Source organism: Folsomia candida, unplaced genomic scaffold (assembly GCF_002217175.1).
Source record: "Folsomia candida strain VU population unplaced genomic scaffold, ASM221717v1 Fcan01_Sc040, whole genome shotgun sequence".
NCBI classification, from domain to species: domain Eukaryota; kingdom Metazoa; phylum Arthropoda; class Collembola; order Entomobryomorpha; family Isotomidae; genus Folsomia; species Folsomia candida.
In genome coordinates this window covers 1041312-1058591 of record NW_019091232.1, presented here as the reverse complement: position 1 = coordinate 1058591, position 17280 = coordinate 1041312, and the positions used below count along the sequence as shown (strand labels likewise).

The following is a 17280-nucleotide window of genomic DNA, read 5'->3' as shown; positions in this document are numbered from 1 at the left end:
TTAGTGAAAAAGATTGAACTGCTTGATGAAATTGCCCTTGATTGTGTCCGAAGTGAAGTAAAATTATGCAGTACGTCAATGACTCGGCAGGTAAGATTCCTTCGAGATGGTCACTAGTAATCTGGCTGTCAGAAAACAACATATCTGGTGCAACTTGTTTCGATCCGAGGACAAAGTAGAAATTTTTTATTTTGCGTTGCGTAGTTTGTTTCTCTTGTATGATTGAGAAGATCTTGTTCTGGAAAGATGCGTACATTACTTGGTGGATAGTCATCCCGCCCACAAGGATTATTTCAACGAATCCGTTAAGTGAATTAGTTTTTGGAGGACGAGCGCCTTTTGGGCAAATACGAACATGTTCAATAAACGAAATCTGGTTATCATCATTCTTGGTTGCAAATTCGTTCAAAATCATCCTACATCCCCCTTTGTAAGGGGCCGTTGGGTAAATGTCTGTTCCCACACATGTATCTTCACCTTCTGTACTCTTGGATGCATACTCTGTATTTGAAGTGTCCATTGGTGATTCACCGCCAGGAGCTGACCCTTCCCCTAACTCTTCACGTTGTCCACAGTGCCCACGTTCATCATCTCCATCACCATCCTCCTGTATTGATCAGAACAAAAACGTACATGAGCTTGTTACTACAACAACAATTTCACGATGTCCCCCACAACATCCGCGGTCGCTGCTATTTATAAATATGTTGCAATATTTCTCACAAGTGCGTCTGCATTGGTGTCCATTTCATCCACATTTGAGCATGGCATGACGAGGGAATTCATGTCAGACTGTTTTTGCTAAAAGTGATAAACTTGTATGAAATGCGTCTGTGCTCTCAGACAATAAATCGATGAATCTGAGCTAGCATTAATAGTGCAAAAATATAATCTTACATCGATATGCGGTGGATTTACATTAGTTTCTGGATCCACCGTGTAGCAGCTCCCTAGCCAAATATTTTGCAGAATACTTATCCACTTTGACTCCTGAGCTTGGCCTTCCCAGATGGCACGAGCAGTTGTTAGTGTTCCTGCTGAAGTTTTATCGTACACCGTTTCATGTGCAAAATGCAAAGTTAAACTGGGATAAAATCCTGCTGGGTAGAAATATAAGAAGGATGTATAGGACCCTCCAATTTGACTTTCGAAATATTTTTTGGCACTCATTGCGGCCGCAAAAAGTGGGAACAGATCTTTTCGATGTAATTGCACAGTAGTTAGAAGTGCCTCGTCTGCCTCTGATGGTAGAACCCCTAGCAAATAATCGACGTCATGTTTGCGGCATGCTGCATCTGTGAATAATATCAACACAAAAATTATAAAATTAATTTTCACAAATTTGACTTGGTTAGTGTATGAGCATAAATTGGGCAACAATTACCAACAGCATTTATTGGGCCACCGAGATCATCCTGCTTCTCAATATCGGTGGCAGGCCCGCAATATCTTAATTAATACCAATAATAAAATTATGTTAATAAAGAATCATTTCATAAAGATTCCAATCGCAACTTCAAAAATAAAAAAACTCATCCAAAATAACCAATTACCTATATCCAGGGAGATTGAAAGGTAATCCGCTTGGCGCCTTTTTAACTTTAGCTTTCTCCAAGGAAAGTATAATACCACGTGGGCGTCGGAGAGATCCAGGATGGAAAAATGCATCTTGACGAAGATGAAAGCAAGATGGCAATTTACCTTCGTTGGTAGGAATAAACGTGTGCTTTCTGGCAAAGAAGGCTGAATGCAGGAGACTTGTGTAGTTGAACCTGATGCATGATATTTGGTTGCACAGAATTAGAACTGTGCATGCAGAAGGAAGAGGAGTAGTGCCTTGAATAGCTTTAGTTACTGCTTGCTTGGTGGTACAGTTCTTCGTTTCAGCCGCTATATTACAATAAGTGTCACTAATTTTTTCCTGAGTTAAGTCGGATAGTTTATTGGATGGAAATGTGTGGTTGGCGTTTGAAATTGTGATGTTATTTAGTAGATAACGGCTGGCATCCACGAAACTTTTAAAATAAAAAGTTACATAGCTTTCACTTCCCCATACCCGTATCTTTTTATTTTCATACTCTACTTCTTCAATTTTGATAGTGTCACTGAAGAACATAACAGTTTCATTAATTTCCATACACATCGTTTGATTACATATCAGAAATCCACTGCAATTGGATGGTAATGTCTCCTTGAACCAGATAACCAATCCACCCAGGTTATCCGTCTCATCACACACAACTTTAACCTGTTTATCTATTTCTATTTTATCGACATTCGCGCAACTTTTACCACAAACACAATGAACTATATATAACACATACAGTGTTCCATAAATTAAGTTATGCAACGTCATCTTCAATTTTAAAAATTAATAATTGAGCGGATACCAGTAAGTACAAACTCCAAAACTTAAATTTCAAAATGTCGACTGGAGAAGCCAGCAAGGATAAGGGGTCTCCCATCACCTCATATATTTATAATGCATCAGTTTTTAGGGGATATTCATCACCCCAACCATTAACCCAATCCTTCCCCAAACAAGATGGTGCATAAAGATATGTATATGAGAAAGGGACCAGTTTAGACAAACATAAGTATGCTGCCTGAGACAGGCTATGAAGCCTGGTTACCATGGTTACTATGTTGACCCTTCAGGGACCCTTAACTGTTGCCCGATAGGTCAAAAAAATTCAGGAAAATATTTTTATGCTTGCCCTTTGCCAGGGGATTAATTTGATACCCCACTTGCATGGGGTTACCATGGTTACTATTTTGACCCTTCGGGGGCCCTTAACTCTTGACCTGAGGGTCAAAAAAATCCAGAAAAATATTTTTTGGGTTCCCCTTGTCCAGGGGATTAATTTGATACCCCACTTGCCTTTAGTTGTGAGGGAATGATATTTAACCCTTCAAGGGCTCCTAGTTCACGACTCAAGGGTCATAAAAATTTATAAAAATATTTTTCTGGTTCCCCTGGTCCAGGGGATTAATTTGATACCCCATTTGCATGGGGTTATCAGGGAACGCTATTTGACCCTTCAGGGGCCCTTAATTCATGACCCAGGGGTCATAGAACGCTAAAAATAATTTTTCTATACTATTCCCATGCTAGACTTTTATTTTGGACCAGTTTGGAGGAAAAAATTTTTTTGACCGGTGACGTCGTGAAATTAATGCTACAAAGCGGTGTAATAAGTCTGCAGGGTTAGAACTTCATCCACAGTAGCCCGTATGATTTTTTATTTGACACACAAATGCCCTGGCCGGCGCATCACAAACAAACGCTTCTATTTCAAACGGAAATTTCACAGTATTTAAATCAACACCATCCCTATATAAACGTAAAGCTTCTTCTACAAATTCACCAATATAATTATTTAAATTTATAGGCTTAGTTTTCCCTTCGTATATTCCAACCACAATAATGTTCGATGTCGACGTTCCCCTAATATGAGCAAGAATTGGCCACCACTCTTTCTTATCGCTTGTGGAAATTGGGAGTCCATCAATATTTATTTGCACACATACTTTCCCTTCCCATTTTCTCCTCACTAAAATCCTCTGAATTCCGACTTCTAGTCCAAAATGGCAATAATTACCGGGTAGCACTTCTCGCAATACAGTTTTAGTAGGGATATGAAGTAACGTCCTAGCGTCAGATGGAAGGTACGATAGACATGAATGAGTTTTAAGTAATTTTAACAGGTCTGACGTCGCTGAGTGACTAATATTATTATCTAAACTCCACTTTTGCAATTTATACTTAAAGTCAATTTCGAAATCTGAAGAATTAAAATATTCTTGATCAGACTCCGATGAGTCTAATTTATACGATCCTACGTTGTCATCTAGTTCATAATCAAAATCACATAGACTATCTGCCAAATCACAATCTATCACGTTGTTGCTTTCAAATTCAAGGGGAAAAGTTGGGGGTGTGACATCACAAAGTTCACTTACGGTTACTGTGTCACTAATAATTTGAGATGAACTTCCAGCGGCTGATGAAATGTTGGCTGATGATGAACTTACTCCTTCTACTACTTTTAATAATTTACTTGAATTGTCTGTAAAAATTTTGTCGTCACCAAGATTTTTAGTAAGTCTTCTTTTCTGTCGATTCGAGAGGAAAAAGACACCCAGCCTGCTCATGGCTGTGGTTGTGGACTAACTGGCGTGATTTCAATCACCTCGTTGCTCTCTTAAATTTAGCACAAGGCGCAGGCTTTAGTATCTCTAGGACTCAACGAATTCGGTGAAAATTTGTAGTGATTTTGGCAAGTCCAATATTTGTCTCAATTTCTCTACGAAATCTCACAGAATTTGTAGAAAAAATCGTTCACAATTTGTTACCGAATGATTGTAGCGAATTCTGTGAGAATCTTATACAGAAATCACTAAGAGTCACTGAAGAATTCGAGATCGGTTAGATTTCGAACAAGATCGTAGAGAATTCGTTGACCGAACCTTAGAGAAATGTTTACTGGGATGTTCCCCAAAAATTAAAAATTCTAAAATTTCAAAATTGGATAAAGCGTCAAAATATGAATTTAATGGACGGATTGAGCTTGACTTTTACTACGAATAATAAACCAGGATCTAAATGTGGAAATTATTATTGAATATTTATACGAAATTCACATTTGATTAGAAATTTGAAGTCTCAATATTCCCAAAAAATTTAAAAATTCTGAAATTTCGAAAAATATTTTTTTAATGACAAACCTTACAAGTTCGAAATTGGGTAAAGTACAAATTAATAACATAGGTTTGATGGACTTTTAAACAAAACCAATCAAATCTAAACTGTGTAAAAATGATAATTAAAATTAGTATAAAATTCATACTTGGCTATGAACTTGAACCCCTTAATATTTAGTTTCAATATTCTTAAAAACAAAAAAATCTACAAATTCAATATTCCACAAAAAATGAAAAAATTCCACAAAAAATGAAAAAATTCCACAAATTTGAAATTACACAATGTGCAAAAATAAAAACGCGTGAATTTTGTAGTCTTCCAAGATGAGACAGAAGAATCTAAACGTGTTTAATTTTTTGTAAAAACTTAACAATTAAAATTATATATATATATATATATATATAATTAAATATATAGATATATAGATATATATATATCGAGATATATATATAAATATATCTATATATATTAAATATCTATTAAAATATCTTAAAACCATACATATTCTTGTAGAACGGCATAACAATAAAGACTTTTTCATGTATCTCTTTTTCATGTAAGTAGGCATTGGTATATTTACATAACACAGTTGAATTATTATGTTTTAAATGCTTTATCACAAGTTGAGTTCTTGGCTTAAGAATATCATGTCTGCTTATCTGATTAATTTTCAATATACATTTATGTAGTACATTCAAAGGATAACCCCGTTTTGCAAATTTTCCGAATAGCATTTCAATTTGTTTTTCAGAATCTTCGGGGTCGGAACATATCTTTTTTATACGTAATGCTTGACAATACGAAAGAGATTCAATGAGAAATTTTGGGTGGTTTGATTCGTAATGTAAAAAAACTGTTTCAATATTCTTAAAAACGAAAAATTCTACAAATTCAATATTCCACAAAAAATGAAAAAATTCCACAAATTTGAAATTACACAATGTGCAAAAATAAAAACGCGTGAATTTTGTAGTCTTCCAAGATGAGACAGAAGAATCTAAACGTGTTTAATTTTTTGTAAAAACTTAACAAAATTCAAATTTGACTCGGACCTTGAGCAATGTCAAGTCTCAATATTTCAAGATAAATTGTAAAATTTCGAAATTTCATGCTCTATAAAAATTTGAAGTTTCAACATTCCCCACAAAAATTGGAGACTTATAAATAAATTTCGAAATTTCATGCTCTATAAAAATTTGAAGTTTCAACATTCCCCACAAAAATAGGAGACTTATAAATAAATTTCGAAATTGAATAAAAATATGAAATTCATACTGCACTAGAAAATTGACCAATTTCAATATTTCATAAAAGGATAAATTCTAAAATTTCAAAATTTGATGCTCTATAAAAATTTTCAATATTCCCCAAAAAATAAGAAACTCGAAAATTTCGAAATTGGATAAAAATATGAACTTGTTGGACTACTTTAATGATGCCGGGACAATTAAACCTCAATTTGGAGAATTATCGTGAATATTTACACGAAATTGACATTCGACTATAAACTCTAGCAATATCAATTTCAAGGCTCAATATTCCCTAGAAAAATTAAAAATTCTAAAATTTCGGAAGCTATTAAAAAAATGAAAATCTCAACAATTTAGAAGTTATACAACGTACCAAAATGTGAACATCATAAACGATTGGACACGTTATTGATGCACGAACGATCAAATGCAATGTTCAAAATCGTACGGAATATTTACACGAAAGTCAAATTCAACCCGGTATCAATTTAAAATTTAAGTCTACAACAAAAGTCTACTAAAAATCTACAATTTCTTAAATATATTTTTTTAATTTTTTAATTTTTAAAGTTTCTAATTTGGATAATGTGCAAAAGTTAAACGTATGAATTTTATTCGCGGATTAAAATTTCATAAAGCAAACGATCTGAGTGCAAATTTGATTAATTTAAAGTGATATTTATACAAAATTCACATTTAGCTAGGACCCTGAACAATTTCAAAGTTTCTGAACAATTTTGAAATTGCATGATGTATAAAAAATTACTTTCACGGACTTTCATGGAGTGAAACTTTCATGGATGACGTTTATCCGACGAGATCTAAATTTGGAAATTCGTAGTGAATCTGTACCAATTTCAATTGTCAATATTCCATAATCATTGTTTAATAAAAAACTAAAAATTCTATAATTTCGAAATTTGATCGGTTGCAATTTAATAACAAGTTAATCCTATGAACATCTAAGGATTTGATCTAAAATGTGTAAGAATGAGTAAATATTTGCACAATTTGAACAATTTCAGGTCTCAATACTTGAAACAAAATTCAAAAAAGTGTACCATTTCGAAATTGCATAACTTATAGAAATATAAATTTAATTTTGGAAGCTCAACAATTTCGAAATTAGATAGCCAGCAAACTTTGCATTGCAAAAGTAAAATGTAAATTTTCAGGGTGGATTGCAACCTATTTAATTTAAAATGAAAGTCTATCCAAAATTCATATTTGGCAATTAGGTAATTTCAAGTCTCAATATTTAAAAAAAATCAAAAGCTGTACATTTCGAAATTGGATAGAAATACGAATTTCCATTTGACAGAAACTTTACCAGTATAAACAATGATAATCTAAATGTGTAAAATCGTTATAAAATTTTTTGGCAACATTCACATTTGGCTAGAAACTTTAACAATTCCAATTTCGAAAAATTATAAATTAGCTAACGTGCCCATAAACCAAGTAGGAAAGAACCTCACCCAAAGTGGGTGTGGCTCGTCGAATTTTTTATAAACACGTCCTTGGCCACCTAGGGCTCCGAATATGCAAAAATATTATGAGAAAAGTCCTCGGGGACTTTTATCCTCTAATCTGGCCCTTTTGGACAATGTGTAATATAGACTCCTGGCTAGAACCAAAATCTGAATGTCTTTAATTTTAGGAACTTTAACATTTTCAAGTCTTAATATTCCCAAATAATTACAAAATTTATAGAATTTAATTATACAATTTGGAAACATTTTAAAAAAATTAAAATTTCGAAATTGGATAACGTATAAAAACACGACCTTTCTGGACGGGTTGAGTTTTACTTTTAACGGCGGTTGTGATATGATTTCGAATATTAATTGTAAAATTTGCACCAAATTAGCATTTGGCTAGAACCTTGAACAATTTTAAGCTCGATATTCCCTAAACAATTAAATACAAATTCAAAATTAAATCATATGCAAAAATTTCTTACCGATGAGGTGAATTTGAGGTGAAAATTTGCACACAGTCACATTTGACTAGAACCTTAATAATTGCAAGTATCAATTTTTTACAAAAATCTACGATTTCGATATTGGATAAAGTATAATATGTGAAATTCATAGACGGTTTGAAAGCTTTATGACGTATAACAAATTAAATATAAATCTAAATGGGGAAATTTATAGTGTATATTAAAAGTGAAATTTTCCACGAAATTCACATTCAACTAAAAACTCTAGCAATTCCATGTTTCCTAGAAAAATTAAATATTCTAAAATTTTTGGAAACTATTTATATAAAAAAATGAAAATCTCAAAATTTCGAAATTGGACAACGAACCAAAATGTGAGCTACATAAACGACTTGATAAATTTAAGATGCAGGAACGATCAAATGTAATTTATAAATTCGTACCGAATATTTACATGAAATTCAAATTCGACTAAAACCTCTATCATATCAATTTCAAATTTAAGTCCCAATTTTCCTCGAAATGAAAAATTTTATAATTTCTAAAATATTTTTTTAAATTTAAAAATGCTACAATTCCTAATTTAGATATGGTGCAAAAGTTAACAGTTTTAACTTGAAATGTATAAATCTTCCTTGCAGATTGCAATCTCATCAAGCAGATGACGAACACCAATCTAAGTTTGCTTAATTAGAAGCGAAAATTTACACAAAATTCATATTTGGCTAGGAACTCGATCAATTTCAAGTCTCACTATTCCTTTAAAAGTGAAAAATTATGAAATTTGGAAATTATATAATGTACAAAAATACAACAACTTTCAAGGGCTTTCATGAAACAATAGCTTCATCTAAATTTGGAAATTCGTAAACAATGTTTATACGAAATTCATATTTGAATAGAAACTCTATCAATTTCAAGGCCCAATATTCCCTAAAAATTTTAAAATTCTGTAATTTTGAAATTAGATTACAGGCAAAAGTGAAATCGTAAATTTCCAGGGTGGGTCTTATTGTAACGTCGAAAAGTGTAGATCCCATCTAATCATTTAATTGCAACTACAAATTTTCACAAAACCCACATTTGGCTAGGAACTGGAACAATTTCAAGTCCCAATATTTCCAAAAATGGTAGGGAAACTCCATTATTTAAAATTTGGATAAAAAATATGCATTTCAGGGACGGGTTGGAGTACATACGAAGAATTTGGAAGATCTTTACAAGAAGAAGTAAATATTTACACGAACTTCACATTAAAGTCAAGTTAAAGTCTTAATATTCGTAAAAATAAATAAAAACGTACGAACTTTATAGGTTGAGTCAAGTCTCACCTGAGTGGATTCGTATGTCTAAACGTATTTAATTTTAAGTGCAGACTTCACTAAATTCACATTTGGCTAGAAACTTGAACAATTACAAGTCTCAATATTCCTAAAAAATTAAAAATTCTACAATTTCGAAATTTGATCTCGTGCCAATTAATAAAAACGTGTGAATTCTATGCGTTGTAATCTCATCCACCAAGTGACCTATACATCGATACGCATCTAAACGTGTTTAATTAGAATTGAAAACTTGCATAAAATCCATATTCGACTAGCACATTATTACATTTGATCGTTCGTGAATTTATCAAGTCGTTTATGAAGTTCACATTTTGGTACGTTGTCCAATTTCGAAATTTTGAGATTTACATTTTTGTTATAAATAGTTTCCAAAATTTTAGAATATTTAATTTTTCTAGGAAACATGACATTGCACCGAATATTTACATGAAATTCAAATTCGACCAGAACCTCTATTAATTTCAAATTTTAGTCTCAATTTTCCTCCAAATTAAAAATTCTAAACTTTCTAAAATATTTTTTTTAAATTTAAAAATGCTACAATTTCTAATTTACAAAAGGTGCACAAGTTAAAAGTTTTAACTTAAAACGGTGTGTATTTTTATTCGCAAATTGCAATCTCATCAAACATACGAAGAATACCCATATAAATTTGCTTAATTAGAAACGGAAATTTCCACAAAATTCATATTTGGCTAGGAACTCGATCAATTTTTTTAAGTCTCACTATTCCTTTAAAAGTGAAAAATTAGGAAATTAGGAAATTGTATGATGTACAAAAATACAACTTTCCAGGGCTTTCATGGAACAATAGCTTCATCTAAATTTGGAAATTCGTAAACAATGTTTATACGAAATTCATATTTGAGTATTCAAGTCAATTTCAAGGCCCAATATTCCCTGAAAATTTTAAAATTCTGTAATTTTGAAATTAGATTACATGCAAAAGTAAAATCGTAAATTTTCAGGGTGGATTGTCTCCTCGAGAAGTGGTTAGCCCATCTAAATATTAAACTTACAATGAATATTTACAAAATTCACGTCTGGGTTGAAACAATTCAATTTTCCCAAAAAAAATCTGAAATTTCGAAATTGGATAATGTACAAAATATGAACTTTATGAACTTTATGGTTAAGATCTTTGCAATGTACGAAAGACAAAATGTCCATAATTACACGAAATTCATAGATATTCGAATAGAAACTCAAACACTAGAAAATTTCAAGTTGAAGTCTCAATTTTCGCTAAAACTGAAAAATTCGGAGATTTCGAAATTGGATTTAAAAAAATGCAAAATTAAATTAAAGACGTGTGGATTTTATGGCCAAATTGTAGTCTCATAGGTCCAGATGTCAAGGATCTAACCCGTTTTAACTACAGTAGAAAATTTGACCGAAATTCACATTTGGCAATGAACTAGGACAATTTCCAGTGTTAATATTCCCTAAAATGTGAAAAATGTTTCAATAAAAACACGAATTTTATGGTTAAGCTTTATTTCTATGAACGACGATCATTAATCCCAACTTAATGGTGTATATTAATTGTGAAATTTTGCACAAAATTCCCATTTGGCTAGAAACTTGAACAATTCCAATTTCCAACTCAATTTCCCTAAAAAATGAAAAATTAGTATTAGTAATAAAAAAGTGACCTTTTAAATAAAACGAATTGAATCTAAAATGTATTCGAAAGCAGGTAAAATTCATGCGAAATTCACATTTGGCTAAAAACTTTAATAAATTCAAGTCTCAATATGCCTAAAAATTAAAAATTCTAAATTCTAAAATCTGAAATTATTTAAATGTTTAAAGTTAATTATTGAAAATTTATTGAAATGAATTAATTGAATTAATTAAAATTCTAAATTTTGGAATTAGAGAAAATACGAATTTTACGGACGGGTTGAGCTTTGTTAATGCTGTGAAGAACGAGGAAAGTCTAATTGTGTAAATTCGCACGTAATATTCTGTATTTACACGAAACGGACATTCGAGTAGAAACTCGGGTAAATTTCAATTTTAAGGCTTCCAAGAAATTAAAAATTCCCAGAAAAAAACTAACAATTCTGCAATTTCGAAACTTTTTTATGACAAATTCGAAATTGGATAATATAAAAAGTAAAAGCATGTACATTTTGTGGACTTCTCAACTAAACGAGTTAAATCTAAAATGTTTACGAAAGCAGGGAAAATTTGCGCAAAAGTTACATTTGGCTAAAAACTACAATTTCAAGTCTCATGATTAGTGGTCTCAACGGTGCGGTTCGGTTCGGTTCTTGGAAGAACCGGTTTGGAACCGAGAACCAGAATTGAAGAACCGAAACAGAACCGAACTTTTTTTAGCTGGAACCGAACCGGAACCGGACCAAACCGTGACCGAACCGGCGGTTCGGGTCAAACCGGTAGTGTTATTAATATGCAATAAACAACAAACAATGCTAATTCACGTGTTTCTGATGAAATTTCACATACAAGCCAATAACTTATCTGTATTTAAACTAGCAAATTCTAACAAATGTCAACAGCAAAACCACTTATGTATGTATTATTGAAGTTAGAAAACAATTCCAAGTTTGGGGTGTGACCAAGTAAAGATTTCATTTTGGAAACATTGGGGGTGTAACCAAGTCAAAATTTCATTTTTGAAACTTTGGGGTGTGACCAAGTAAAGATTTCATTTTGGAAACATTGGGGGTGTAACCAAGTCAAAATTTCATTTTTGAAACTTTGGGGTGTGACCAAGTAAAGATTTCATTTTGGAAACATGGGGGGTGTAACCAAGTCAAAATTTCATTTTGGAAAGTTTGGGGTGCAGTCACGTCAAAATTTCATTTCGGAAACTTTTGGGGGTAAAAATTTCGTTTAGGAAACTTTGGGGGTGAAAATTTCATTTTGGAAACTTTGGAGGTGTCATCAAGTCCAAATTTGGTTTTGCAAACATTGTGGATGTAACTGTAACCAGGTCAAAATTTCGTTTTGGGTAACTTGGGGGGTGTGGCCATGTCAAAATTTCATTTTGGGAACTTTGGAGGTACGGCCACGTCAAAATTTCATTTTGGAAACTAGGTGTATTTCGGGAAATTCGTAAAACTTTTTCGGAAATATGATCAACTTCGCTAATGTATTTATGTATGTAGTCAGAACCGAACCGAACCGGCCGGTTCGGTTCGGTTCTCTAAGACTTGGAACCGGAACCGAACCGGTAATAAAAGTTTCGGTTCGGTTCGGTTCTCCGTATAAACCGGAACCGAGCCGAGCCATCGGTTCCGGTTCGGTTCTATGAGAACCGAGAACCGTTGAGATTACTACTCATGATCAGTATTCCCCCAAAGCACAAAAACTACAATTTCGAAATCGGATGACGTAACAAAATACAAAATTTGTGGACGGATTGAGTAAGAGCTTTATCGAGCGAGATCAAATTGTGGAAATTCATGGTGAAAATCTAGGAATTTCAATTTCAAGTCTCAAAAATTAAAAACTCTACAACTTCGAAATTTGAGAAGGTCTGTGCAAAATTAGAAACGTGTTAATCTTGTGCGTGGATTGTTCGCAGAACGAAATCTAAATGTGGTGAATTTTAAGTGAAAATTTGCACTAAGCCTTTCAAGTCTCTCTCAATATTCCCCCCCAAAAATTAGAAAATTCTATAACCTGGAAATTGTATGACGTATAAAAATTTGAATTTTATGGACGCGGTCGAAGAACGATGATGATCTAATTGTGAAATTTCGTAGTTAAACTTACACTTGATTAGAAACGAAAATTCTGAGAAAAAAAATTCGAAATTTCAAAAAAAAATTAATGAAAAAGTCAACAATTTCGAAGTTGGACAACGTATTAAAACATGAATTTTATGGATGTGATAAATCACGAAGAACTAATTGTAGAAATTGGTAATGAAAATTTGTACAAAATTCCTACAAGAAAAGGAACTTGAACAGTTTCAATATTCCCCAAAAATGAAAAATTCCATAATTTCTAAATTAGATTAGACTAAAGTAGAAACGTGTCAATTTTATGGGCATGATACAAACAGTTACTAATCTAAATTCGTATAATTTGCAGTGAAAATTTAGGGAAAATTCATATGAATGTGGGCAGATTTAAATATTTTTTTAAAATTGCTACAATTTCGCAAACATAAAAACTCGAAAATTTGGTGGGGGGATTTTGTAGTCTAGCAAGAGGAGGTGCAAAATCTGAACATATTTAATTTTAAGTGAACAATAACATAAAACTCGTATTTGGTTAGGAACTCTAACAATTTCAGGTTTGAATATTTCCTAAAAACGTTTTGTAATTTCGAAATTGGTCAATTCATAAAAATATAAACTTTAAGGTCGCGATGAACTTTACCACGAATGATGAAGAAGGATGGTGCTCAAATTGTGAAAATCCGTAGTGAAATTACATGAAATTCACATTCGAGTGGGCAATTTCAATTTTAAGCTCAATATTCCCTAAAAACTTCCATAATTTCAAAATCAGATGACATATACAATACATAAAATTACGCAACATTCAGATTTGACTAGGAACTTGAACATTTTTAAATTTCAATATTCCCGAAAAGGAAGAAAAACTAAACAATTTCGAAAACGAAAAACGTGCAAAATTAACAACAAGTCAATTTTATATTGTAATCTCTTCAGATAGCAGCTACAGACCTGGATGTGCTTAATTTCAGGTGAAAATTAAAAAAAAAATTATATTGAAATTTGAAGTCTAAATATTCCCAGAAAAACGAAGAAAATCCCTAGAATTTCAAAAATGTAAACTCTACAATTTCGAAACGGTTAAAAATATGAATTTCATTAACAGGTTGGATGTTAAATGAAAGAAATTGTGTATTCGTAGTGAATAAAAACACGAAATTCACATTCGAATAGAAACTCTTGCAATTTTTTTCAAGAAATTAAAAATTTCGAAATTTCGAAATTATATGACGTGCAGAAATAAACCCGTGTCAATTATTTTTGGGCAGATTGTAATTTCATTCATACAATACAACAATTCTTAATCTTAATCGTGTTTAATATTTGGCTAGGAACCACTTCAAAATCTCAATCTTCCCTAAAAAACGAAAAATTCGGAACTTTCGAAGTTCTTCGAATCTAACTTTAGATAAAGTGTAAAATTAAAAACGTATAAATTTTATAAGCAAATTCTAATCTCGCAGATAAGAGGACTTCACATCTAAATACGTTTATTTTTAAGTGAAAATTTACATAAATTCACATTTGGCTAGGAAATTGGACAATTTCAAGTCTCACTTGTCCCTAAAAAAATGAAAAATTCCGAAATTTCGGAATTTGATCTCTCGCAAAAGTAAAGTGAAAGTTTACATAAACTCTGAACAACAATGTTCCCACAAAATTAAGAAAAGTCCAATTTCGAAATTGGATAAAAATACGAGTTTCACGGAGCATGATGAAGATCTGAATGTGCAAATTAGTTAGGAAATTTACATTTGAGCAGAAACACTGATATTTAAATTTCAAGTCTCAATATTCCGACAAAAAAAATATGTAATTTCGAAAAATATTTTTGAATGAAAAACTACAATTTATAAATTAGATAACGCACAATTTGAAAATGTGAATTTTAATGACTTCTTCTTAAAACTAAATAAGTCTATATTCTTATTTTATAAAATGTGTAAGACCAGAGGGGCAATCGTAATTTGCACAAAATTCATATTTGGATTGGAACTTTTTTTGATAAATTCTTGAAATTTGAAAGTTGAAAAAATTTAAATTTGACATTTGACATTTGCAAAAGTATGAACCTGTGTATCTCAAAAGTTGCAGGCGGATTGATTTCAGAGGATAAGGTTGCGAAATCTGAATATGTTTAATTTTTAGTGAAGATTAACACAAAAACCATATTTGGTTAGAAACTCAAACAACAATTTACAGTCTGAATATTCCTAAAAATGAAAAATTCTACAATTTCGAAATTTGATGAAGTAAAAAAAATATGAATTTTATGGACGGGTTAAGAAAATATTTTTTAATTTGTACTTTCTATCTTAACTCTATTTTTACATGGGCGAACAAAATTAAAATTCCAACCTCGTAACCCGCAAACCTAACAATTATTAATTTTTAGGCGCAATAAAATTTCTTGAAACATTGTAATATTTCCCCAAAAACGTCAATTTCAATTTCAAAATTGGAACGCGTTTTAAAATACAACTTTCACGGATTTTCATGAAGAAGTTTATCAGATGCTGCTTTATCTAAGGTTGGAAATTCGTAGCGAATATTTACACGAAAATCACATTCGAGTAAAAACTCTAGAAGTTTCACGTTAAATATTCCCTAAAAATGAAAAGCTCCGAAATTACGAAAGGAGATTACGTACAAAAGTAAAAATGCTTCAATTTACAGATACATATTTTAATTTTTTATGATTTCAGTTTCATCCGTGGAAAGAGACTTCCAGTGCATCTAGTAAAATGTGTCTGATTTAAGTGAAAATTTTCACAGAATTCGCATTTGGTTAGGAACTTGAACAATTTCAAATTTCAATATTCCCCGAAAATGAAAAATTCTACAATTTCGGAATTAGATAGAGTATAAAAATATGGATTTTACCGGAGAACGTGGAGCATCTAAATTCTTAGTGAATATTAACACGAAAAATTCCTATTCCAGCTTACCTGGTCAAAAAATTTAGTTTTCACTCAAAAATCAGTCATCACGATTTCTGGTTGATAATTTTCATTCACATTCCGTCATTTTCTTTCAAATTCATTTCATTTCATTTTACTTCATCCGACTTTATTTCTTAATTCGCCCCATGTACTAAACATGGGGTGAAAAATGGAATGAGTGAGACATCTTTCATTTACAGTCATTCATCTGAAATGACGGAATATTTCAATCGTTTTCATCCAATTCACAAGGAAATTCATTTGCATTCTCTATCGTAATCACTCCAATGAATGAAAGTTAACAGGTCATTCTATCATTCATTCATTCACAGGTCATTCATTCCCTATCATTTTCACTCGAATGACAGGAAATTCATTTTCATTCACTACCACTTACCGCCATAATCACTCAAATGGACGGAATTTAACAGGTATGTATTGAATACATTGTATTCGAGATGAAACTCCACAACTTATAATGAATAACGACATAATAACGAATCTAGTTGTGGAAATAGTGGAATTTGAATTTCCAGTTTCAATATTTCCCTAAATGAAACGTTCTAATTAATTTTCTGGGCAGATTATAATTTGATTTAGTTTCAATATTTCCCTAAATGAAACGTTCTAATTAATTTTCTGGGCAGATTATAATTTGATTTATAGAACTGTTATTAATCTAAATGTTTTAAAACTACAGCATAAATTTAAATGAAATTCATATTTGGCTAGAAAGTTGAACAATTTGAAGTCCCAGTATTTCCAAAAAATAAAAAATTCTACAATTCTACAAAAACATATCAAACTTACTTAAAATGTGTATTTCAATGTGAGAAATCTGTGTCAAAAAATCAATTTACATTGGACTAGAAACAAGAACTATTTCAAGTCTTAATATTCCCTAAAAAACGAAAAATCTACAATTTCGAAGTTAGATAAGGTGTCAAAGCAAAAAATAAAAAAAGATGTTAATTTGATAAAAAGATTGTACCAAGTCTAAACACATATTCCCAGAAAAACGAAGAAAAAATATACAATTTCGAAACGGGAAACTCGTTAATTTAGAAACATTTAAAAATATGAATTTCAAGGATAGGTTGGATGTAAAAAGAAAGATCTAATTGTGGAAATTCGCAGTGAATATTTGCACTAAATTTACATTCGAGTAGAAACTCTGCCAATTTCAATTTCAAGTCTCAATATTTCCTAAAAATGAAAATTTCCATAATTTCGAAATGAACTAAGGTGTAATAGTAATCTATAGAAGTGTGCAACGAGGCTATCTAAATTATGTAATTTGATATGAAACTTGTCCAAAATTCACATTCGGCTTCAAACTTGAAATTTTACAAGTTTCAATATTCCCTAAA

At 31.5% G+C, this 17280-nt stretch overlaps 1 protein-coding gene across 1 annotated transcript; it reads right to left on the bottom strand.

The window, feature by feature from the left end:
* Positions 1–465: 465 nt before the first annotated feature.
* On the bottom strand, positions 466–2580 carry LOC118433063. The gene is made up of 4 exons (XM_035844633.1): positions 1554–2580; positions 1385–1449; positions 898–1295; positions 466–801 (listed from the first exon to the last, which is right to left on the bottom strand). Exons 1-4 carry the CDS (start codon positions 2354–2356, stop codon positions 697–699), a joined length of 1371 nt encoding a protein of 456 aa, XP_035700526.1. The 5' UTR covers positions 2357–2580; the 3' UTR covers positions 466–696.
* Between the last annotated feature and the right edge of the window lie 14700 nt (positions 2581–17280).

Excerpts from the sequence above, each read along its gene's own strand:
- LOC118433063 (XM_035844633.1), bottom strand. The coding sequence starts at position 2,356 with ATGACGTTGCATAACTTAATTTATGGAACACTGTATGTGTTATATATA. Across the intron at positions 1,296-1,384 it reads TGGCCCAATAAATGCTGTTG|ATGCAGCATGCCGCAAACAT; the intron begins GTAATTGTTGCC and ends TATTATTCACAG. Across the intron at positions 802-897 it reads TAAATCCACCGCATATCGAT|CAAAAACAGTCTGACATGAA; the intron begins GTAAGATTATAT and ends TATCACTTTTAG.